The 25,996-nt window shown below is 42.8% G+C and overlaps 2 protein-coding genes and 2 long non-coding RNA genes across 5 annotated transcripts; 3 read left to right on the top strand and 1 right to left on the bottom strand.

Annotated features, from left to right (window-relative positions):
- Positions 1 to 421: 421 nt before the first annotated feature.
- LOC606470 (derlin3) lies at positions 422 to 5,148 on the bottom strand. 2 transcript variants are annotated; one of them, XM_020539209.3, is made up of 7 exons: positions 4,906 to 5,148; positions 2,159 to 2,294; positions 1,733 to 1,806; positions 1,538 to 1,660; positions 1,303 to 1,431; positions 1,012 to 1,172; positions 422 to 875 (listed from the first exon to the last, which is right to left on the bottom strand). In XM_020539209.3, exons 3-7 carry the CDS (start codon positions 1,802 to 1,804, stop codon positions 755 to 757), a joined length of 606 nt encoding a protein of 201 aa, XP_020394798.1. In that variant the 5' UTR covers positions 1,805 to 1,806; positions 2,159 to 2,294; positions 4,906 to 5,148; the 3' UTR covers positions 422 to 754. The 2 variants fall into 2 exon arrangements, with proteins under 2 accessions (XP_020394798.1, NP_001105797.1); NM_001112327.2 differs by having other exon boundaries at positions 506 to 875; positions 1,538 to 1,631; positions 4,906 to 5,109.
- A 7,204-nt stretch (positions 5,149 to 12,352) lies between these two features.
- Positions 12,353 to 12,932, top strand: LOC103630107 (uncharacterized). The gene is made up of 3 exons (XR_554840.2): positions 12,353 to 12,394; positions 12,579 to 12,681; positions 12,843 to 12,932. It is a non-coding gene; the product is annotated as an uncharacterized lncRNA (long non-coding RNA).
- Positions 12,933 to 13,419: 487 nt separating this feature from the next.
- Positions 13,420 to 14,064, top strand: LOC109940157 (uncharacterized). The gene is made up of 3 exons (XR_002262681.2): positions 13,420 to 13,489; positions 13,657 to 13,727; positions 13,869 to 14,064. It is a non-coding gene; the product is annotated as an uncharacterized lncRNA (long non-coding RNA).
- Positions 14,065 to 22,080: 8,016 nt separating this feature from the next.
- On the top strand, positions 22,081 to 22,997 carry LOC100277911 (uncharacterized). The gene has a single exon (NM_001151355.2). The coding sequence runs from the start codon at positions 22,170 to 22,172 to the stop codon at positions 22,428 to 22,430; it is 261 nt and encodes an 86-aa protein (NP_001144827.2). The 5' UTR covers positions 22,081 to 22,169; the 3' UTR covers positions 22,431 to 22,997.
- Positions 22,998 to 25,996: the final 2,999 nt, after the last annotated feature.

Raw genomic sequence — 25,996 nt, 5'->3', positions numbered from 1 at the left:
ATACTCCGTTACATAACGAATGACCTTATAAGTTTGGGCACAGAAATTTAAAATAAAAAATATGATATATAAAAAATGAGAGAAGTAGAAATAAAAATATATTAGAAAAGAAGAAAGATGCATCAAATGTGAAGGTCAAATATTTTAGACAATTTGAATCCTACAGAACCTTCTATAATGCGACGGGCCCAGTAAGGCCCAACTGTTCTGTTTCAGCATGCACAAACTAATCCAGCAAGGCCCAACTGAACTAGCTGACATGCAAAATCGTGCATCCTAACAAAATAATTATCTTTTGTTTTTTCCTTTTAAAAAGACGCAAACAGTAATTCAGACGTCCCTAAAAATGATTCAAACGTAAGTGCACGCAAATTGCCATTACACAACTATACTCATGCGTAAACAGGGACGACGAACATTGTTAGGAACTAAATCAGTAAATGAAAGGCGGCACTGCAATAGGGTAACAGTGACTCTAAATTTTACACTATAAGATATAATTTTACACTATAAGATATAAAGATCGGATTAGAAACAAATCCTATTTATATTCATTTTACACTAAAATTTATAATTTATTTAATACTCTACCATTTTATGAAAAAACATTTAGATCGTCATCCATTACCACCCCTCTGCCCTATCCGCAACCCTTAATCCTGATTGACCCTAGGAATCTGCGCTCTGTCTCTACATTGCCACTCAGAACAGGAATCGCGTTAGCGTTACAAGGTGTGTACTTCTCCTGGTCGATCTATTGATTGAGTCTATAGCTTCTTCCTCTGAAGGCACCAGTCCCAGCGTTGCCGTTAGCTGGTGCGCGGACAGGAGCGTTGGCTTGCATACCTATTCTGAATCGAGCAACAATCTTATGTCTGTGCAAGTGCAGCAGGTTAAGGAGACAAGGAGCAGATATATTAAAAAATAAAGTAGCCATAGCGCAGAAATTGATCTCAGTTGTATATGCAAACTGAGAGATAATGCTTTGGCCATGACCATGTAAAAGGATACACCCATTTCGGAGTCTTGAGGTAGTTCTTTCCGGTGGCGAGAGGGTGCAACACTGCAAAGTAGTAGTATAGATGTCCAACCATGATACCCAGAAGGCCTGGCATTAATGGTGATCCAAATATCACATCTAATAAGAGCATAACCCATGGAAGATAAAACGCCTGCAAAAGAAGAGAGTACATCAACTACTAACGAATTAATCAAATTGCCCACAGGTCATACTTTGCCTTTCACCAACTGAGCGACACAGAAATGTGAATTGCAAAATCAATTGTTAGTGAAACTACATACCTTCAATTGGAGGATGCCGTATATATTTATCTGGGCATTTGGATTCTCTCGGCTCCAGACATAAACAAGCATGCTGACCATAGGTAATCCCAAGACATAAGTATTCAATTGGGGAATAACAGACAACACCTGATTCAAGCAATACAGAGTCATACGCAAGTTAAGTAGAAGTTCAAGAATGTCTCTTGGTTTCGCCTAATCTGAAATTCTGATTGTAGAAAGAACTACCACTGACCAATAGTGAGATGGCACCAAATATCATCATCCACAAGAAATCTGCAGTCCGTTTATCAAATGCTCCCTTTTCCAACATGACACCATACCTTGCTCTATGCAAAGAAATTTCAAAAACCCCAACCTGATTTAAAATTATATATACTGTGGAAGTAACCATATTTTATCATCGGTGTTCAGAAAAACTTTCACTTACATCATCAGAAGGCGAATACCAAAGTTTATGGAAAATGGTCCCAGGAAGAAGAAACTTGTAAATATCCTCCATACCTGCAGGCTCCTTTTTTTTAATATATAGAAAATGAAGATATGAAGCATGAGTGCAAAACATGTAATTTACAAGTTCCAAGCATAAGTACATGATAGACTGAATAATATATTAAACCAAAACAGAAGTGCTCTGATCTATTCATAGAAAATGACATATAGCACTAGCAAGGTGGAATGCAATACATATATCTCAAAACAAACTCAAGCAAAGTAACTTCCCCTTAATTATCAGGCAAGGTAATCCGGCATGTTACAACATTCTTCCTAATAGAAGCTTACAATGTTTTGCAGTCGAAATTACCTGATACTACAGATGTGGTAAGGGGAAGAGAAAACAAAAACAGAAGCTAACCTCAAACTTCTTGAACACCCGAGGGTAATATAAGTACAGAAACAGCGGATTCAGGATATGGAGCCGAACTAGCACAGTGGTGAAGAAACACAATGTCCCATATGCCTTGCTTATAGGTGGAAGTGATTTGTAGTACCTGAAGAAGGCAGGTAAATGAGCACGCATTCCAAAGTGGCTTCAAAACTAAAGGATTTATACTTTTTTCTTAGCACCGAGTGTCCAGTTCCAGTAATGAGTGATAATTTACAACTAATGCATGAGCAGAAATAAGAGCAGTAGTAGTAAACCAATGGACACTATTAGTTTAGGCAATACAATCAAGATTCGAAATTTGCATTTACAAAAGTAAGCACAACAACAAAGCTACAGTTTATTTATGATTGTGCCAACTGCCAAGTTAGTGATGCATGAAGGTGTGTGCCTCATTAAATCACTATGCACAGATTAATATTATATACCAATAAACATTTATCACATGAAACACACCATGGTTTTTAAAGCGGTAAGGCAAGCCAAGGTGTTGGACCACTGCCTGGACGCCTAGGCGAGGTAGGCGGGCAAGACGCCTAGGCGTTGGACCTCCGCCTGGACGCCTAGGCGACGCCTTAAGAACAGGGAAACACACTATATAAGTTTAGAGACAACTGAAAAATACGATGACAATAGCTATATAGCGAGAGCGCACAAACATGAAGAAATTGTCTTTTCTTTGGGATGGTAGCTCCGTGGCTGGTTGAGGGATGTAAAAAGTGTTGAGGTCGATCTCATCCGACTCGGTCAAAGGATCAAGTCAGACACAACTATCATGCTTTGGTCAACGGCGCAATAACTTTATGGTTGTGATCCCCTTTCACACCACGTACATAAATAGGGAGAGGGCCGGCGCACGAAGCACGAACTAACATTCTTCGTAGTCTCCTCTCTCGTACACCTCTAGTGAGATCCGGTTTGTCTCTTACGTGGCTAGTGAAGGAAAGGCCACCGCCTCGGAGTGGAGCTACACCACCCTAATGCTATCACCGTCCAACCCTGAACGTATAATTCAAGTTCTATTGTATCTAGTGGCTAGGGTTTGAGCACAAGGGTCATATACGAGTTCTAACAAAAAGTTAATAGTTTGCATGGGACAAGGACAGACATCAGGGCCCTACAACAATAGTTGTTCACCATTTCCTATATAAATTAAAGATACAGGTAAAAGATATTTCCTCCCATTTGCATTATGAATTCATGGTCAACTCTGCATATATCAATCTCATGTTTTGTCTCTTCTCTTTTACCTGTTGCATGTGAATGCAGGTGCCTCTGCCAACTCTTTTATAACTTTGGTTACTAATTTTGAATAAATTTTATTCATGTTTTCACATATAAATGATTTTAGTTGATGCTCAACAGTATGGTTTTAAATATTTTGGACAGCATATAATTAGAACAGGTAAGTATCAAAGGGTGCAAAATGGAGACTGCTAATAGTCAAATTGACAATTGAAGCAGAATGGAGATAGTTTCCTGCTCAATTGATGTGTTCAGTGAATAGTCACTGTAGAAGAAAGGAGAGTACAAAAATCATGAGTTCACAAACTGGCTGAAAACCCCATATCAGAACTTCATGCCTCAGTCAACAAATTCAAATAGGAATAAATTAGCAGAGCTAAGGGTCAAGAGTCAGAGAAACAGGCCAACTGGTTGGATCATTTCAGGTAGTACAAAAATGGTGACGTTTTCAGTTGACCAGATATACGGATTTTAACCCCCAATACCAATATCTTTAATCGAATTCTTATGTTGATTGGCAGAGACATCACCAGTATCAAGGTCACTATAATCAAGGAACAACAAACTGGAATACTGGATGTCTTCGTGAAATATTGTACCAATGATGCCCCGGCAAAAGCAAAAGGAGAAAGAAAAAAGAAGTCGCATTGGTAGATTTCGACAACAACGAAATGACAAAATATTATTAGTCATTTATAGAATACCTCTATGCATCAGGTGACGCACACTCCGTTTCTTCCTTTCGAATTAAACTAATCGTGAATAATGCTTCAAATACCCTTAATTCAGAAACCAGGAATCATATTTCGCCAAAAACACTAAGTACACAGCACAAACAATCATGAAACTAAATGATATAAAAATGAGCTGTCAGAATTAAAACTTGACGTTGTCATCACTGACACATCCAGATAATCGTCCAGGCCAAGATCACAAAGTTTGAATTGCATGAAAAATATATTGTTATTCAAACTCTAATGAAAACGGAGCCCTAAACAAACCAGTTCAGGTGCACAGGAATATAGGCAAGTGGTGAATCAACTTCGCTTCTAAGTTGAAAGACTATTTATCATGAATGATAACTAACCCTTTATCTTGTGACAGTACAAACTCGAAGTACAAAACCGGATGATATGTATAATTGTATATAACGCTGTACCAGTCCAGCAACATAGAGATAACATCACTAGAGCACCGACGAAAATGAACCAATCAGCTCCAATCTAAGCCGAGCCCTATGGGACCAAAGTGGCACCACGAATCCGCAATACAGCCGTCTACTGTCGCAACCCCAGCATATAAGCCCATTAAAACGATCGAATCCATCGATTACTCGGAACCGTTCAGCTCCAATTCCTCTAGCGATCCCCGACCCGAATCACGGGGCCTACCATGCAATACAACGTCTACGCGTCGGAATCTGAGATCGAAGCTCGGATCAGATGAAACCGCTGTAAGTGTCGAGGACTTACTCGGCGGGCGAGGACATCTTCACGAGTCGATGGATCCGAGGCCTCGACTTTTCCCTGTCGAGTACTCGAGTCTCCTCGCGTCCAATTCCTTCTTCGGTTCTCCTCGTCCCGTACGAAGCTTGGATTGGAAGGAGGAAGAAGAGCAGGTGTTCAAAACCGAGGTCGCCGCGCCTGCGAGAACCTTCCGGACAAGAGCAGAGACGCACCGTTGATTTCTGATCGGAGGGATGAAGATGGCTCAACACGTAGGTGTGCCGTGTGCGCGCTACTAGAGATGTCCAAACGGGCCGCCCGGCCCGGTCCGGCCCGGGCCCGGTGAAGCCCGGCCCGTTTTGGGTCCGGCCCGCCGGTCACGATTAAAAAATCGGGCCGGGCCGGCTAAGCACGCGGGCTCAATTTCTTGTCCGAGCCCGGCCCGCAACGGGCCTAAACGGGCCGGGCCGGCCCGTTTAGCACGAAAAAAGCGGGCCGAAAAGCGGGCTATGCGGGCCGAAAGCACGTTTTAGTGTAAAAAAAGCGGGCTTAACGGGCTTAGAGCTAAACGGGCCGTGCCGGGCTAGCCCACCGTGCCTAATTTTCTGTCCGAGCCCGGCCCGCTTATTCGTGCCGGGCCGACCCGGGCCCGCATATAACCGGGCCGTGCCGGGCTCGGACCGGGCCTAAAAAACGGGCTTCGTGCCGGGCTCGCGGGCCTCGTGCTTATTGGACATCTATACGCGCTACGCGGCTCGCGGCTGGATGCCTGGATGCCGAGATGGCCTTAGTGACGTGGCTGGCTATATCACTCTCTATCTCACTTCAAACTCCAAACTACGCTAGTAAATCTCGAGTGACTAAAGTTTAGTGACTAAAGTTTAATTATTTTTAATCACTAAAGAAGTAAACATGTTGACTAAAATAGAATGACTAAACTTTAGTTTTTTAGTCAAAAAAAAAGGTGACTAAAAGAGACTAAAGTAGTATTTTTACTTTATTTATCATCTCCACTTTCTTCTTATAGCAAACATCCATTAATTAATAAGGTTAAAACAGTAATTATTCACAGCAATTAATGCTCTTTAGTTCGGTTTAGTCACTGAAACCAAACGAGGTACTTTAGCGACTAAACTTTAGTCACTAAAATTTAGTCTAGTTACTAAAGGAACTAAACAGAGCCTTACACAGTCTTTTACACACTAGAGTTGGCCACCTCTACCTCTGCTACATCAAACTGAGACTCTTAAGAAACATACTATAATGTTGCATAGTTTGATCGGTAGTGTTTACATATGTTCTCTCAGTTATTCAAATTTCCAGGAATTCCAAATTTAACTAAAAGTTATAAAAATATAAAATTGATGGCATGAAATAAATATAGTATACAATACAGATAAAAATCTAATAATACTTATTTAGTATTATAAATTTTATTATTTTATTATACGATTTTAATGAAACTTTAGATGTTTTGACTTTAAAAAAAATACGATAACTTTATCAACACCGAAAAAAGGCCTCAAATTCTGATATAATTACTACTATATAGAACGAGGAGTAAATCTGAGCTCCCGCTAAATCTACGTCACCTTTAAAATTCTAAGCCATTCGATCAGATTTCAGTGGCCTCTAGAATTCCTTCGCGGCACAGGAGCGGTGTTTGGATAAGGTGAAAGGCTCCTTGAACAGTCGCAGTAGTTCCAGACGGCAAACAAGCGGGTGGTGGGGGAAAGGAAAAAAACGAGTCGTGCACATCATCGTCGCTGCGGGAGGCAACACCGTCAAAAGTCCGCGAAAGCGCCCATGGACATGGTTGGTGCTTCGTGTTCCCTCCTCTCCTCCCCTAGCTGACTAGCCACGCCACTCAGGGCGGCGCTGACTACAGGGCTGCCAGGGCGGCCGCCCTGGCCCCCCAGATCCTAGGGGCCCCACCCCATGCATGTATATGTAGTAGTCTTCGATCAGTTGAAGGCTTGAAACGATGGGTCCTGCATGCAATCAAGCCTGCAAGCAATCGTCCGCACAGGCCTGACCTGCTTGCTACCTGCCTCCCTACGCCTAATTAGATTAATTAGATTAGATCATCCGGCCATCCGTCCCAGCTATACCACGCGAACGCTTCGACTGCTCCTGCTCACAACTCGCCCTGACCCGATTCAGCAACGCGTCGCCGCCTAATTGGATCATCACGCCGCCTTGGAGTCCAGGCAGGAATCAGGATGCCTGGTTCCGTGGTTCGCCGTCGCATTGACGCCTTGCTTCGCCGGCAGCTCCACGCATTGATCCATCACGCACGCACGACGCACAAGATTTAGGTACGGTTCTCAGATCTATTGCCTAATCAGTGTGTGCTTGTTTGTGATCTGTAGTCCTGTAGATTAAATATATTTCGTTTTGCTTGTTTCAAATTTTATCTAGATCATGTCAACTAGAAAGTATGCATCGGGTAGTGAAAAAAGGAAAAAAAAGAAACGCCAAGATAAATTTATTGCCCTGGTTTCTGTAAGGGGGCCTCATTTCTGTGTTCGCCCTGGGCCACCAAAATCTCAGCTCCGGCCCTCGCCACTGCGCGCTCCCGTCTAACTATCCATGCGACCGCGAGTCTTCGTGACGTGTTGTCGTTACCGTCCTGCTCTCAACGCTCTGTTTCTGGTGAATCATGTACCTCTGAAAGTGTATTGGGCACATCATCTACGTGATAAACAATGAATTAATCGCCAAAAGATTTCGCAATCCTTTGCCTCTTACTCCGATTAGGAGCTTTATGAACGACTAAATTATTATCTTCATTAGATTGTGTGTGTGTGTTTTTTTTGTTGGTGCTAAATCCTGAGGAGCATAATTATTCTCATTATAGAAGTGCTATCTGATCTCATTAGAAATATATTCTCAAAGAATGAAGCATATCTCGACTACAGAATGGTATTCACATTTTGATCTGGAGTATCAGATTTAACTACTAAAAATCTATAGACCATATTGTTATGTGCACATCCCAAGAATGCATAATCTACTGTTTTGGATCCAAGCTTTCTCTTTTTTTAGTTCAAGGGCATTAATTCCTTGGGCATGAAGACCAAAAGTCTGATACCCCCATCCATCGTTAAAAACATCAGTTACAACCGTTTACCACCACTCACTTATTACATTCAGATTCATTTCACCCAGCCCAACCTTCCATTGAACACTCATTACCCGTATCTGAACCGGAAGAAAGAACTAGAGAACTTTTAGCTACTTGGAGCTTCAGACTCCCCCAGATTGATTCACGAACAGACTATCAGCTCCACAGCAGCCTGCAAGGTGCCTTTGCAGAGTTCTTCAAGCTCCTCACCATGTTTTCCAGGTTCATGTGATTTCCAGCTGGACACAGAATCTTCCAATTCTCCACTGTTATCGCAACCTTCCAGAGCAGCAGGTTCAGATTTCTCCACCCTGTATTCTGGAAGCATATAACATTTCTCAGTTTACATAACTCCCACATGGTTGTCGCACACACCATATTATGCACTAAGAACTTGTTATTACTAAGCCACATATTACTAAGCTTTATCTTTTTTGGTTCAGATAGATTAACCTTTGCCAGACAGCACCAAGTCGTCAAAAATTTGACGTTGGGTTTTCTCCCATTCCATCCCTTATAAAGCGTGACTTCTTTGTTATTAGTCACTACCCTATTTCGTAGGGCACATCGGTGCTCTCTAACACCATTCATAGGGCACATCGGTGCTCTCTAACATGACATTTACCAAATATGCTAAAGTTTGGTTTTTTATTTCAGCAAACCCATTGGATTGAGGTGAATACGGTAGTGTCACTTCATGAATAATACCATGTTCAGTACAAAATTGAGAGAAATCATTTGAGGTGTACTCTCCTCCACGATCATTGCGTAATCGTTTAATATTTCTTTCAAGTTGGATTTCAACTTCGGCTTTACAAATTTTAAATAATGCAAGGATTCATCTTTAGTTTTCAATAAATAAATATAGCATAAATGAGTATAATCATCTATAAAAGTCATGAAATATCCCTTGCATCCTCTAGTAAACAATCCATTCATCTCACACAAATCAGAATGGATAAGATATAATGGTGCCAAGTCTCTATTTTCCTCTAAACTTTTGAATGGTTTTCGAGGTTGTTTTGCTTGCGCACAAGATTGGCACTTTGATCCTTTGACAATATTAAACTTAGGAATTAATTCTAATATGGAAATTCTAGCAATGGTGTCAAATCTAATATGACAAAAACATGAGTGCCACATATCAGCCTCACATGCTTTCTCTACTAACTATTAAGAGTCTATTGTAGACTGCCCCCGCCCCCGCTACGCCCGCCCGCTCACCGCAATCCGCCAATCCCCGCCGCAAACGCCGCAATCCCCACCCGCCCTCCGCAATCCCTGCCCGCCCCGCCGCCTCGATGCTCAGTGCCGACCGCTCCCCTGCCTCGCTTCCCCCTGCCTGCAGCCGCCGCCAGGGGCCCGCCTCGCCCCCCGTTGCGCTTCGCGAGCATGGGTCCGGGCGGATGCGTATGGCTTGCGCCGCAGCGATGCCAATTGACTTGTCCCCCGCTTAAGCACCAACAGATGAGGAGGTGAAGGCGGTTGAGGAGGACAATAAGGTGGTGGTCAAGCACCGTTCACCAGCTTCATCATGGAGTCCTCCACGGGCGTGTGTCGGGCCAGGCGCACATCCGGCATGGTGGCCTCGGCCTCGGTCGCGAGCCCCACTAGCCACCGCTGCTTCGACGAGGAGGTGCTGGAGGGCATCCGTCGCGCCGTTGTTGATAGCGCCTACGAGGTCATCAGCCTCAAGGGCTACACCTCCTGGGCCATCGGCTACTCCGTCGCCAGCCTCGCCGCGTCGCTGCTCTGCGACCAGCGCCGCATCCACCCGGTCTCCGTCCTCGCCAGGGGGTTCCACGACATCCCCGATGGGAACGACGTCTTCCTCAGCCTGCCCGCCAGGCTCGGCCGCGTTGGCATCCAGGGCGTCACCGAGATGGAGCTCACCGAGGAGGAGGCCAAGCGACTACGCCGCTCCGCCAAGACCATCTGGGAGAACTGCCAACTCCTTGGCCTCTGATGATCATATCACCGTCTCTCTTCATTAATTAAGAACATGATCACGGTACAGTCGCTCAATGCACTTCAGGTTCAACGCTGAAAAACGTTATCAACCAACAGTAACAGTCAAAGTCCATTCAGTTCAGGTATCCTCCAATATTATTAACTTATGCCTGAACAAATACTTACGAGTTAAATGCTCATCCATGCGTATTGGACTCTCAGGTTTGACTGAGTTGTCTTGCATCTTTTCTATCAGCTCTTCAACACGCTTAGTCGCTGCATTAACTGATTCCAACAGCATATCCAACTCAAACCTGAAATCAGGAATAAGTTCCTATTAAATCAACTTAAGCATCACATGCATAGGTCAATCGGCGTGCATAATTCAATTGGCTGCCACGCATTGTTGTCTGACCAGCGGCAGTGGGCATAGGGCACGCCGTCGACATAGATCCCCTTCAACAACCGATCATCTCGGCAGCAAACTTCGACATCCACATCGGTATGTCTCTGCTCAACCTTCTGTAAGTTCATTAGGATGCCTATGCGCAACTGGTTCATTCCCTTAGTCACTATACGAGGATTGTGAAATGGCTTTTGTCACACTTACGAATGAAAGGGAGGCTCAACAGACATTTACGGGAGGAGTCTGATGTGAGCTGGGTAGCAGAGTGCTCCCATTGACCCACACTTACGAAATACTGAGAACATTGTAGTTGTATGATTAAATTTTTAAAAAAGTTGTTTCCTCATGTTATCAGACATTAGAGTTGCCCAGTGATTATAGTGCAGCTTTAGCCCATTCATTTGAGCATGGTGGATCTGTTTCTCTGGCAACATGACAGCATGCAACAACATCCAAAATGTTGATAAAATTCATAAATTTTTGCTTGTTGAAAATATCCATAGAGAGTGTCAGTGATGCTGGGTTCCACGATCAAGAATATGCAAATGTGAGACTTGGACTTGGAGTGCCACACTGCCACTGCAATGCAACATGCAAATATCTTAGCTGAAGATTGCTTGCGCGCCCACTTCCTTGTGTGGAGTTTCTGTTTTTTAATTACGAAGGATGTGCTTGGATCATTAGCTGTATTTTTGCACTAAAAAGAACTACTACCCATGTATAGAAGTAATCTACATAATATGTTAGGTTTCCAATGTTGCATATATAGAGGTGTGATGTGAGCTGGCTGGGCCACTTGCACTTCTATTCAATTAACGTGGTAGTTGCCATGTCATTTTTTATCTGTCCGTTTCGCTAAAATATGCCATCAAATCATTCTTTTCAATTTGAACCATCTTCTTTTGAAAACAAATTGTCAGTTTAGCTCATGCACCTGCACCTCTTTGGGATGCTTATGTTTGCCATCTGTTTTTGCAGCTAAGGCACAATTGTAAACTACCATTGAAATGACATTGAATATTGAACAAACAAAACCATTGCCAAATTGCAAGATAATTAATTGTACAATTGTAGAAGGAGCCGCTACGTTTAGAGGATGAGAAGAGATCGCCAAATTTTAAAGGATGTGATAGAAGACTTTGCTGGAGGTGTAGGGGCGAGCTCGGTGAGTTAAATATATCGAACATGACCTTTTACATGACCTTGTTGGAGAGAGCCTTATTGCTTGAAATGGTGGAGCACCAAGTGATATTTTTTATGCTAGAGTATTTAAGAAGGTTTTGAGCATATTTATTACTGCTGCAATTTTGAAGTTGGATCAAAGTATTTGACACTCAATTGACAATGACCAGAGGAGTTTGTCATGCACACTTTGAATGTCAATTGTGCCAAGTTTGGAAGGCGAGCATCAAGGATCCTCATCACTGGTGGGGAGGATTTGAAGGTCAATCTTTGGGCTATAGGGAAACCCGGTGCCCTCCTGGTAATTTCCTATCCCGACGGTTTATGTGTAATATCAATATGTCATTCTTGCTCTTTTTTGGCAACATCTACTTCAGGTGTTTTTCATTGTACATTGCAGAGTCTATCAGGCTTTATAAGTCCAGTTGAGTCAGTAAGCTTTGACTCTTCTGAAGTTACGATAGGTGCTGGTGCAGCAAGTGGAACGATAAAAATATGGAATATTGAGGAGGCGAAAGGTATTAACCAGTGTTGGTACTCAACAGTCAGTGCATTGAAAACATGAACTGCAACTATGTCTTGCAATAATCTCAGTTTCTATTGACAATTTGCATAAATGTGTAGTTGTTCGAACTTTCACTGGACACAGATCAAGCTGTGCATCTCTTGATTTCCATCCTTTTGGAGAATTCTTAGCCACTGGGTCTTCAAATACAAACATGAAAATATGGAATACTCGACAGAAGAGATGCATCCACACATACAAGGGTCATACCCAACGAATTAATGTGCTTAAATTTACTCATGATGGCCGATGGATTGTTTCTGGTGGGGCTGATAACTCAGTGAAGGTAAAATTTTGAGCATGTCCGTTTAATCGTATTGCAAAGTATTCGAAGATCATAAAACCCAAAAATTAAGGCATCTTACAAATTACAGCATGATTGTTGAGATAGACAATCTCGTAATATCATGATATAAAATTTTACCACATATTTCCTGATCATTAAAATTTTGTTTAAAATATATTGCTAGGTCTGGGATTTGACGGCTGGAAAACTCATGCATGATTTTTGTCTTCATGAAGGTCCAGTCAACTGCTTAGATGTTCACCCCTATGAGTTTTTATTGGCTACAGGTAAATTTAGGTCCTATATACTCACACAGGATGTTGATTTACTAAAATAAGATTTCTATTATTTTTATTGAGGACCTATTACTCCCTCATGCTTCTTATTTGTACATCACCTGTAGATCTAAGTAACATATTCCATGTTGTCCTTTTCAAAACCTTTGCAGGTTCAGTTGATAAGACTGTTAAATTTTGGGACCTTGGAACTTTTGAGTTGATCAGTTCTTCTGGACCCGAGGTACCATATCTATTTATAACGACTCACAAAATTAATTGTTCATATCCCCAGTTGAAGCTATTCTATGTTCAAAATCTGAATTAATATAGCCCTTGAAGGTCATATAGTCATCTGGAAAAAGTTGTTTTTGAGAATGCTACAGTTTTAAAAAGTTGTATTTAATCAATAGAATTTGGTCACATGCTTGAATTAAATGAAATATATTCAAACTAAGGTCTACCATTATGATTTTTTTAAAACTATTATGAAGTTTCAACCGTAGTTTGTTTGCCACTCTGCCCAAGTATGATTCATTCCAAGGATTCAAGGAACGCATACATTCAGCATCAGTGTGCAGTTTTTTTACTCTTCTGTAGACTATTGGCACTCTAAAGTCTAAAATAGATATATTGGTATGCACCTTTTGTCACTTTTCTTTAGACTGTTGCAAACCAGATAGTGGCACGTATACCTGCTGTATTTCAATTTGATGAAGAATCTAATGTTATTGTCCATTCTCTATATAGGTTTTCTTTTCCTAGGATATAATTAACCTTTTCTTGCTTAACGCAGAACAACCTAGAATACTTTGAGCTGGTACAGATTCTATCATTAATTTCTTCAAATCATCATATTTCTGGAATTTTTGTGTGGAAATGGATGACATGCTTTCTGTAAACAAAGTGCATGATCTGTAATCAGATAAACCAATTGCTTATTGTTGGTAAATGTCCTCAATTAGTAGTTAATGATTGGTTTTTCAGATATTATGGAGAGGTTACATAAAGATGGTATACTATCAAGGGCAAGCAAAGATGGTTATACAGTTAACCAGGTAAGCCCCTTCATATTCTGAAGCAAATTAACAGTTTTCTTTTCATTTCAGCTAGGTTCTGTTGGCAGGAAATAAAATCAGTCCTTCCTTCCTCGCTCATGTTGACGTCTTAAATTAGTAGTTAATGATTGGTTTTTTCAGATATTATGGAGAGGCTACATAAAGATGGTATACTATCAAGGGCAAGCAAAGATGGTTATACAGTTAATCAGGTCAGCGCCTTCAGAGCAAAATAACAGTAGGGATATCTGCTACACGAATGGCTACATGTCTCAATGGGATTAGTTCACTGCATAGATCGAACCAATTGCTTCAAGGGTTCCAAACATGATTGACATCGGGTGAGTTTACACATGCCGCACCACAACGAATCCTTCTTCAGCGGGATCCACCATCGATTTTGGTCGCACGCCAGTCAATCGGTGGAGGCTATTGGAATCTAATGGCTGAGTCCTACGCTGTCCTTGTTCTTCCCCGCAACGGCCACCCAGATCCTTCTCGTCTAACCTCTCCTTTCTCATTTTTAGGCCTTGCACTGTATCTGCAGCAAAGAGAAGGATCCGAGGTTACTCCATTCGGAGGAGCAAGGTAAGCCGACTGCCTCTGTATCCGTCTGTGCTATGCTCTAGGTTGGGATTAGTTCTGACCTGCAAATTTGCCCACCTTGCTGTTAATTTTTGTCTTGTATGAGGTCAAAAGAAAGGGAATAAGGGATGCTATCAGACGGCGTGAAATCGTTACTCAGGGCTGTCTGTATGATTGTAGATTAATTACACAAATACTAATATAAATTTCTCTACAAAATTGTAAGTTTGTTTTGATCATGATTTTCATGGATGTTCTGGTGTAAATTTAGTCTTGATCTCATGTAGCAGCAGCACATAAAGGAAGGATCTGATGCTGCTATCTTTGTTTGCTCCGCATAGTGCTCTCACTGCTATGCAAGTGCTTTCACTGTGTCCCCTTCGGCCTGTTGCGTCTGTCTTTCTCCTCTTCACTTCTTCAAGCCTTGTCCCTTCCTGATTTGACAATTTCGTTTTAATGATGGACTGCCTACTGGTGTGGTGACTACATCCGCTACGAAGGCTAGACCGCTAGAAGGAAGGCTAGACCGCTAGAAGATAGGGAGGTGTCTGTCACACGGATTCTGTATACCATAGTGAATTGATGGTTGAGAGACTATGCACGAGGCATGCAAATTAACAAGACTCATACAAGCGTCGAACAGTATGCTGATGATGATCAGAGACACAAGGGCAGCACATGATCAGGTCTTAACATGTTTGGCTTCCGAACAGGCTTTTCTCTAGATCCCCAAGGAAGAAGATCCAGTCAGATATGTGTCGATGCTCATCCCCAACGTACATAAGTTATCAATGGTATTATATGTTCCCGTTGCAACGCACGGGCACACACCTAGTATTAATTATGGATGCAAAATTCAGATGATAACTCGTATCAAAAGTACTTAAGTGGAACAATCCTCCGCTCACATAGCCTTTTCCAACGAAGTTTCTAAACTTGGACATTATAACTTTATTAGACTCGAACACTAACTTATAACCATCTTGGCATAACAGGGAAACACTAATTAGATTTTTGTTTGTTGTCGGATCATGTTGCATGTTCTTCAAATGGACAGTCTTTCCTGAAGTGAGCTTCAGATCGACCATACCAACACCAAGAACAGAAGCGGCTGATCCGTTTCCCATAAAGATGGAGGAACATCGCATCCCCTGGTAAGAAGAAAACATAGACAAGTCAAAACACACATGAACATTGGCACCCATATCGACCCACCAATCTGAAGATTGAATGGCTGAAAAAACAAATGTTGAATTACCACTTCCGGAAGGATCGGTGAAAGTGAAATCTGCATTAATTGGCAACTGGCCAATTAACCATGATTATGACAATAAAATCTGCATTAAATCTCAACTGTTAAAAATTTAAATCAATGAAAGATACAAATAGCCAAAATAATATGACACGACATCACAAGTCATACGGCATTACACGTGAAAAATACGCGGACACACGCACGCGTGCGTGTGAGACTAGTCATATTCTCTCTCCTATTACTTTATATATTTAGACATGGGAATGAGCGTAGCTATATAAGTTAATTTATACACCTTGAACTAGCAATGTGGGATTAAAAACTAACAGTCACTTTGCTTTGGAATTTTAATAGAATAGACCTCTCAAATGGGCGCAAATTCGTACACTAGAAACATTTATTTTAATTGAGAACTAAAATTACATTTGTCTTCTAGTAGATGTACACTATACTTGTTTTCCAATTAATTTGGATTTTCTCGGCGTTTGTAGGTGAGGGGTACGTGTACTAGTACTACGGGTCTACGGTGAACCCTACCCAATCACATCACACACTTCACGTGACATGAGTGACGCGGCCCAATATTTTTTCGGTTTTGATGATCTGCCCGGCCCGTCCTTGGTGTCCCTGCCATGTGCCGGTGATTCTCTGCTCCCCCGCTCCGCTTGATCTTATCCTAATCGCCTGCCGTCCTCGGGCAGTCCCCGTGCGAGCCGTCCGGACCACGGCTGACGGGCACCAGCAAACCAGTCGGATCCTCTAACACCAAAACCATGTCCCCCCTCCGTTCCCCGATTCCGCCGTGGAGCCCCCGTGGGCGGACCGGCGGCGGATAGTCCCTCCATGGGCCGGTAGCGCTCGGAAGCTCCTCCTGGTTCACGCCTCCTTCCGGCCTGCTTCTCCCAAGTGGAAAAGTCCCAACCAGGCAAACATTGATTGGTCCACGTATGATTACAAACATTGGTCCAATTTTTTGAACCGTGCATCAAAGACAAACTCATCATCCCACGCTTTCAGATAGTAAAACAACCAATTAGTATAGCTTTCGTAAGGCCCAAGTACGGTAAGTAATAACATCACAGGAACTTTGCTACTAGTACTACACAACAGCCGCCAGTTCCAATCACTATCCATCATCAGCCATCTAGTGCAGCTACCTCAAAGTTACATCAGTTTTTTATAGTCAATTAGTTAAAATAAAACACGTCGTTTTATTGATAATATATAATTTAAAATAAAATTTTTTAAAAAATACGGTGTGAAAATGCATCCAGATATATATAATTAAGTAGATAAACTTTTATAATTATCAAAATATTTTAAATATAAAAATATTTAAAAATAAAATTATATAGTTCGTAAAAATAACCAAAACACTACTATTCATCTTTCTCCATCCCTTTGGTCTCCTCGTTCTTGTATAATTTCAGTTGCTTTGTCAATTTTTAATGTCAATTTGTTGAACTTTCTTTTTGACTAAGTCCATATTGGCGATAGAGAAAACCAATCATTTATTAAATTGCTCAAACACTTTAGTTTGATTCATCCTTTGTCTAGCCTTGTACACCTTTTCAGTGCTACTACTTATTGCTTGGCTCTTCTCCTTCTATTGAGCTATTGTTGTATCGCAACCAATAGGGTGTGAGTTCATATTTTTCTGTGACATGAAACTATAATCGTCGTCCAAGTTGCGATGTGATCTTTTTCTTCTATCACTCGAGTCATTGTCATCATGCCTCACGTACCACTTGTGGTGATGACAAAGAGCGTGTCACATGTGCTCCATCTTAAACTTGGTTTCGTCGAGCTTGTTGTGGAAGCTCTCCTTAGCCGCTTCAAGCAGCATAGCATCATCTGCTTCACTCGGCCAAGACACATACAAATAGTTGTAGATGTCGTTAAAGAGGGTGATCTTCTGATTGATTGTGAACCACTAATGCTTCAGCTACTTAAGGGCACACTGATGAAAATATTCTATCTAGAGTAGTAGGTGTGGAGTATTTGGCCTAGAAGTCCATCCCTTCATACTATAATCATCAATGGGGCCCATCGAGTGCAGTAGCCATGTCTGGATGTAAAAATTATAAGCTCAAAAAATTATTGTGAACCTAAAAAGTACGTGGACTTTAAAAGATATGTGTGTACTTTATAGTCTTTCATCTTCCATCTTTGTCTAGTTCCTTCACCATTGCAATTGAGGAGCACTAGAGTAAGCAAACTAGTTCGAAGCAAAATCAATATGGCTACCTGGAGGTATTGTCACACCTGCTAGAGGACTAAAATGGAGGATGGCCACTATATGGGGTAGGAGCACCAAATAGAGGAGAGAATAGATTAGGAGAACCACATGGAGGGGCACCATATGATCCATATGGAGGAGCACCATATGGATATCTGTATGGGTATGAAGGAGGGTATATACAAGTGAAAGGTAGATGAGTAGGAGCTTTAGTGGTAGGAGGAGCATCGATGGTAAGATCATCATTGAGAAGAGGAAGAGCATCCATGGATTGTCCGTACATATCAAAGAAGAAGGATATGAGTATGGAAACAAAAGCCCTAGAATCAGGGAACAATGACATATAGAAACATCCTCTCGATATGATGTATGGGAGAAAGGACGTTGAAGAAGGCCTACCACCGGTAGGGGTGTTAGGACGCTGTGGAGATCGGTCATTGACCAAGTCGGTCAAGGTTTCATAGTTCAAACTCCACATGGAATTCATATCAGAAAAGGGAGTCGGAGGCTAAATACGAAAGAAGATGAGCTAATTAGAGAGTGAAAGGTGTAAATAAACCCAAACACCCCCTTCTATTTATATGGTGGATTCTATGATTTTTTTGAAAATTTGGATTTTTTTGGAAATTTTGGACTTCAAATGGTCCAAAATGGTGTGACCAATCAGAATGCAACACATGTCAACAAGTTGTTGGTACTGACCAAAACCTCCAACACAACAATCAGTACCAATCAGTTGGTACCGATCGATTCAGCTCCAACACAGTCAATACCAACCGAAACATCTAGTCGACAGGCCCACTGACTGAACGACCTAATCAATTATCATTGGGACTTCTCGGGTTAGTACCGACCATCGACAGTGCCACATCACTAGTTAGTAGTGACCCCGGTTAGAACCAGCCTAAGTGTGGGCACAAAAGGCTGACCTCCAATGTTTGTAAGACCCGAGTAACACACATCCCATCATCTAAATTCTTAACACAAGACTAAAAATGAAAGATATAAAAACAAGTTTGGTTTTTATTCATTTTGGATACCTCTTTATTAGTATTTGAGTAAAGACATACCTCAAGATGCTAGCAAAATGCCTAAGATTTTTATTAGCCAAAGATGGATCTAAAATTATTCGACTCAGCACTAGCCTGGCATTCCTGGAGTAGTGCATATGGGGGGCCAAGCCTGATGGCAGCTAGTCCTTGGGGCGCTATCAGCCACTACTAGATATGAGATCCACATCATTCTGCAATATGTCCCTGAGGCAGGATGGCCTTGGGCGGCATGACCCCTACACCACGTGCACCGTTGATCAGATCAGCCACATCTGGTGCCAAGTGATTAAGATAGGGATTTCACCCACACATTTATTTTGAAAAGGACACATAGTAGCCAAAAGATGTAACTATAGCCACACCTCACACTATAGGTATACTTATGTGCACTATGTAGTGTGTGCGCCTTCTGCAGCTACAAATTATGCCATACTCGATGGTGTGGACACCCATACATGCCACTGTGGTATGTCATACTCACCAGGTAGCACATCAAGGGCATGTGAAAGGGAAATAGGGTTTAACCTTTTCCTAAAAGATTTTGGTAGTTGAATGCCCAACACAAATAATTGGACTAACTAGTTTGCCCTAGATTATATACTTTATAGGTGTTAAAGGTTCAACACAAACCAATAAAAAGATCAAGTAAGGGTTCAAAAGAAAAGAGCAAAAGAAACCGAAGAGGACCCTAGTCTGGCGGACCGGACTGTCCGGTGCCCAGGGCCGTACGACTTCAAACTTGCCACCTTTGGGTTTCTGGAGAGCCGCTCCGCTATAATTCACCGGACTATCTGGTGCACCAGCGAAGCAACGGCTCCAGCGCAACGGTCGACTGCAACGGGCACCTGCAAAAGTGCTACAGTGCGCGAACAGTTCACGCAGAGTCAAAGCAGCCGCCAGAAGGCGCACCGAATAGTGAACAGTCCTGTCCGGTGCCCCAAGAAGTTAAAGCTCCAATGGTCGAAACCGTCAGACCCTAACGGTTGAGTGACGTGGCTGGCGCACCGGTCACTGTCCGGTGCGCCCATCGACAGACAGCCTCCCAAGCGACTATGTGGTGGTTGAGGGCTATAAGTACCCCCCAACCACCACCACTCCAAGCATCCAAGTTTTTCAGATATCTCATTTAATACAAGAGCTAGTGTAATCAATACAAGACACAATTCAAAAGAATCAAAGCCTCTCCAAGTCCCAAAACTCACTCCATACACCTTGTGACTAGAGAGAGAGTTTTGTTCGTGTTCTTTGAGCTCTTGTTCTTAGATTGCTTTCTCCTTCCTCATTCTTATTCTTCAAGTGACTTGTAATCAAAGCAAGAGACATCAATTGTGTGGTAGTCCTTGTAGGGTCTAAGTGACCCGTTTGATTAAGGAGAAAGCTCACTCGGTCTAGGTGACCGTTTGAGAGAGGGAAAGGGTTGAAAGAGACCCGATCTTTGTGACCACCTCAACGGGGACTAGATTCTTTGGAACCGAACCTCGGTAAAACAAATCACCGTGTCATCCACTTTATTTTCTTGGTTGATTTGTTTTCCCTCTCTCCGGGACTTGATATTCATTCTAACGCTAACCCCGGTTTGTAGCTTGTGTTTAAAGTTGTAAATTTCAGTTTCCGCCTATCCACCCCCCTCTAGGTGGCTTTCAGCATGCTCTATGTATGATACAACAACTACATAACATAGGAGTAGTTAGACCTCTGCTAGACAGGGCCCACTATTCATCCACATATGTAGCTCTCCCTCCTTGAGATATAAAAGGGAGGTTTAGGATAATATAGAAGGGGATTCAAAGGTGGCTTCACTTAGCCTGGCTTGGTTTTTTTGGCTTTGCTCTAGTTCGGGTTTAATTCAAGTTAGCACATAGTAAAAGCTCTTGCTTGAGTTTGAGCTCTCTCGCTTGGCTTAGGACTAGACATCACAAGGGGCAGCTAGGGCTCTCTTCACTAGCTAGATCAAACATCATATGAGCATCTAATTTGTACCCATACCCACACTTGCATTGAAACATTAACCTACAAAAAATGTAGGGTATTATGCCCAGGCGGCCCAAACCTCTCTATATTGTGTGTCTTAAATGCATGTCGACATCCTGATCCAACTATCCCATTCCTACACCCTTCTCTCATTGATTTTCTCTATATAGTGACATTTGGCGCACACGAGGTAGGCGTCTAGTGCGCTTTGTATTACTGCATCGACATGGCTTCACCGACACATCAAGTCGATGGAGTGGTGGCTTTGACATCGGATTCACCAATTCTGACTATGCGTTATGTCCAAGGTGGGGCAACAACCTTGCTTGGTCTATCCCACTGCTACCTTAGGTAAGGCCATATTATTAGGATGACTCTCTTCTTATAGTGTTGCCCATACAACCCCTCAGTCGGTCTAGTTCGGTGACCCCTTAGTGGGGCCATAAGGTATTACTGCCACTAGCCTTCTCCTATTTTTGATCCTACTAACCTGGATAACACCTAGGGATTCTCATGGTAGACACATTCATGAGCACTGAGAGACCACTTTCCTTTGGCACATGCCTCAAAGCTTGGTGGTCTATCAAAGAACTGGACACAATGACAGGCACAATAACAACTCAACTTTGGGGTTATAGTACTCATTGCTTCTCTTGATGTTGTAGAGGTCGTCCTCCTCACTCCCTTGGCACTTGATGTCGAGGAGGTACTTACAAAGTAGTGGTGGAAATATGTCGCCAAGTTTATATTCATGGTCTGAGTTGACTCTAGGTCTTCTCAAGCCATTTGATCTAATTCCATGAAACCTACAACCGGACATAACATGACATTAATGTGCTCTCATGCACCATCACGGAATGATAGGGCCTAGTTCCTAAGACCGTGTCCTAGGCTCCAGAGCCATGGTGCAAGCCTCCACACCCATATCGTTAAGACCTATGGGTTGCTGTAATAAACCTTTTTCTTCACATGTTGAGCTTGTACTTCTTCTGCCTTTGGCTAGCAACGTCAAACAACTAATCCAGAACAAGCATTTGGTAATCCAAGCATAGTGATACACCTAGAGCTCCTATCTCTTTTTCTCTAGGAGTACGTACTTTGATTTGGTGACCAAATAAAATAGGATTAATTATATACATGTCATTTAACTTTTACAAAATTAAATCCCCATACAATCAATCATGTTCACCTCCCTCACTACTGCTTTCTCCGTCTATAAATAAAGCCCTCCCACAACCCGATCCCCCAAACAAGGAGCGCTACATCCAGGCCAGCAGTTTCCATTTGCAATCCGACCCCATCTTCATCCCGTTGTCGCAGCAGCAGCCATCCAAGCAGCGATGGACGGCGGCAAGAAGAGCCGGAACCCGCACAAGGCCTCCGCGGACTACCGCAGCGACCGCAAGTCAGCCTCCGGGATGAGCGGCGACCCCAAGAAGGGCGGCCGCGGCGGCAAGTTCACCTGGGAGGGCGCCGACGACTACGGCTACGGCTACGCCGACGAGGACCTCGGCCTCATCTCCAAGAAAGGCAACATCAACAGCGGACGCGCTAGCCAGGTCCAGGGAGGCGCCGCCGCTAAGAAGGACGACGACGAGTAGGCCTCGCCGCCTCGGCTCGCCCGCCCGGTCCCGTCGATCGCCAGCAAGAACCAACAAGCCCTTCTGTCTGTTTAATTCCAGTATCAGTTCGATTCTCATGTTGAATAATCATGATCATGTGGGTTTAGGTGTCGTGCTCACGAGTATGTAGTGTAGCTCCTGCTAGCACAGAGCACAGCACAGAGCCACTGGGCGATCGACGGGCCGTGCATGGCCTGTAGATACCATCTCATATGTTCACCACTGCTACTTTGCTCATGTTGGGGGCCTCTCCTGAACTGGGTTCCTGGATGAACTGATTTTCTATTAGTTTCCGGAATCGATGCTCCAGTTGCGACCCCTGCTCTTACTCGCTTCAGACCCAGCTCTGGACTGTGAAACCGACGACAAACGTCTCTCCAGTTTCAGATGAGATGCAATTATGAAGCAAAACTAGTAGTACTTCGCAGATCCGTAAAATTGAAGCACACAGAAAGGGAGGATTGCGATGTTTTTGTTTTTTCTTTGTTTCCAAGAGATTGCAAAGTTTATCTTTGCAGGCGATAACGATGACTCAGCAACTTACCCATCAGTCTCTTTCTTGATGACAACTCTATTGTCAGTTGTCACACATGCCATGCCTACATGTCCGTTCGTTCCAAGTATGCAGACATTTCGCTGCAGCAGTATTGATCATGGAGCAAGCAACCCATGCATATACTGAATTATCCTGACAGAACGGAGTCTGCACTCTGCTTTAAACTTTCTCGCCGCTCCATTACTCTGAGCAGTAGAGTAAAAGCATGCCGTTCTCTGTATTTAGTCATTCACAGTTGCAGAGTCACTCTCGCGATCGTTGTCCACCACTAGGGTAAGAAAGCCATTCGTCATCACTGTCTCTTTTTCTTTTTGACAAGGGCGATGGATCTCAATTGAACTCTATCTAAAGCTGATTTGTCCTCATTCAGCCTCTATCCGCAATACAGCGAGTTGTTATAATCATGTCGTATGGAAAAACAATTGTTCATATAAGACTGTGAGCAGCCCCTAAATTTCCCTCCTATATCACTTTTTTGCGTCACATCATCAATATTTTATCTCCTACTTTTTCATCTCCGGCAGCGGTTTCCCCTATATTCTCTCTCTATACCCTACTACAACTATAAAATATCATTATCTAACCATATTCATTACCTATTACCATTTGTTCTTCACCTATTAAAAATCCACCGTACAAATGAACAGTTGAAGGGGGACGGCAGACTCACGCTGCAGCCATTGTGTTCCTGTTCACATTTGTCGCGTGGGGGCCTTGTAGGGGACGCCGTTGCAGCCGTGGGGGCTTCTGTAGCCGCCAGATCGAGGGGAGGAGGCGGCCTGGTGGACGCGTTGCGGACAGCCTAAGGTTGAAACAGCTCAACCATAAGGCTATGACATATGACTTTATGGGCTCGGGAGTATGATTTCATTATCAGATTAAGAGATGAGATCCACATCCAAGCATATATGATTAAAATCCAATACATAAGAGGAAATGCATGTATGGATAGAGATTAGCTACCTGATAATTTGGGATAGTCCCAGTTAGGCTCGGTTGTTATCCATACCTTATAATCGGTTTACATATGTATCCTATAAATGCTGCCCCTCCTTAGATTATGGCAGTGTTTGGTACCGGAGTAGGGTAGGATAGAGCTGTTCTCCTCCTAATTTATTGTTGTTTGGATTGTTTCACATAATTACTCTAAAAAAGAAAAAATGCTTAAAGGTTGAATTATGCAGCTCCTAAAATCTCTCGAATGGAACTGCTCCCTAGCATCTAGCATGAAACCGCTCCATCTCAACTGGTTCCAGAACCAAACACTACCTAATAGAAAGGAGATGACGCTCTAAGAGTGTAGATCATCAAATTATATTGCATGAGTAATAGACACCGCTATAAACAGGATGTAGGGTATTATCTCACAGCGAAAGCCTAAACCTGTATAAATCTTCGTGTCTCCGATGCCTTTACCTTTAGTTCTCGATTACACGACCTAGACCATAAATTCACTATTGAATAATCTTCTATAGTTCGCATGTTAGGTAGGGGAAATCGCGCTAACCAACAGAGGATCGATAACAACCATGGATTTCACACAGGATAAGATGAAGTCATCTTCGGCACTCCAGATTCATTGATGATTAACTTAAAAAATTTAGGCTTCTCCTAGATCTTATAGTGGATCCAATGTCCTTTGTTCAAGTTTCAGAAGAATTAATCTGTTGATCACTGGCTTTTAACTCCTAAGAGAAACAAAAAAACAAGGCAACACAGATGAATTAATGCGAACACAAGGTTGATTTGGTTTGGGTTGTTGATGAGTGATTGTCAACGAGTAGTACTTTGGTGTAGTCAGTGGACTGACTAGAGTATGATTTATATGTTGTGCAACCATGTCTGCCGACTTGGGGTGTACTTGTGTGGAACACAGGGCCAGTAGTCGACGGTGAAGGTGAAGGTCATGCGAGTTCGTGCTGATGACCGAGAGCGACGAAGGACGAGCGCCGTGTTGGCTGACACCTGGGACACACATGGACGCGAGGACGTGACAGAGCGGATCGTGTTACCGACGCGATCGAGGACTGGCGGGACACGTGTGCAGGACATGTGGGATGCGCATGCGGTGCGCTACTCATGGCGGTTTCAGTGGTTGAGCCTGAAAACCACTCAGCTAGTGGTTTTGTTGAGTTTGAGCCTCAAAACTCGGTGGTGCGGTTGCAGTGGGAATCAAAGGTGACACGTAGCGTCATCACAAAGGATGTGTCGAGGCGAAGCAACTAATTCTTCCTTTCTTCATGCCATAAATAATTACATGAATACCTCTGACCTTACAAAAGAGAGCACGATGATAGAAGAAGGTAGCTTCGAAGGCAGAGCGGTCCAACTCTCTTGCATCCGAAAAAAGGTCCCCTTATGCATGACACTGTGCCTATATTTACAATGGCGAGGTACAACTTCGTGTGAAATTACATGTCTATCTATGAGGCCTATTTACATGATCTATGACATTCGTGGGGGCATAGATGCCTTTTCTTGCATCTATTGCATCGGTTGGGCTTTTGGGACATTTTCTTCTTCGCCTGCTTCGTATGTTGATGACACGATACCAAAGTCTCCTTATTCGGCTTCGTCCATCTGTTAAACCTTCGAACGTAAAAGCTTCTCGACTTTGCCTCCGATTTGCTTCTCAGTTTGGATGAAGGTTAGCTTCATTGTTCCTTTGGGCAGCACTTGAAACAACGTTTTAGCGTAAAATGCAATAGTGAAGGACATTCGGCAATAGAGGCCCCAACGCATATGAACACTCCAAGCCGCATTATCGCATTGGGTGTTAGCTGGTAAAGGAAAATCTTGAACTTCTTCAGTACCTCCACAACCATTGGATGGAATGGAAACCAAAACCCAACATGGAAGAAGCACTTGAAAACAACAACTTCATTTTGTTGTGGCTATGGAATCATAACTTCTTCACCTAGTCGAACTATATCAGTGTCTATGATGAATCCGAGCCTCTTAAAAACTTGCAAGTTTCCTTTCTTCATAA

This window comes from Zea mays, chromosome 6 (genome assembly GCF_902167145.1).
Source record: "Zea mays cultivar B73 chromosome 6, Zm-B73-REFERENCE-NAM-5.0, whole genome shotgun sequence".
Classification (NCBI taxonomy): domain Eukaryota; kingdom Viridiplantae; phylum Streptophyta; class Magnoliopsida; order Poales; family Poaceae; genus Zea; species Zea mays.
This window is presented reverse-complemented; position numbering and strand designations above follow the sequence as displayed.

Coding starts and splice junctions, on each gene's coding strand:
- LOC606470 (NM_001112327.2), bottom strand. Junction 1,432..1,537: donor TTGGTGCCATCTCACTATTG/GTCAGTGGTAGT, acceptor TGCTTGAATCAG/GTGTTGTCTGTTATTCCCCA. Junction 1,173..1,302: donor ACGGCATCCTCCAATTGAAG/GTATGTAGTTTC, acceptor CTTCTTTTGCAG/GCGTTTTATCTTCCATGGGT.
- LOC100277911 (NM_001151355.2), top strand. CDS start 22,170: ATGGACGGCGGCAAGAAGAGCCGGAACCCGCACAAGGCCTCCGCGGAC.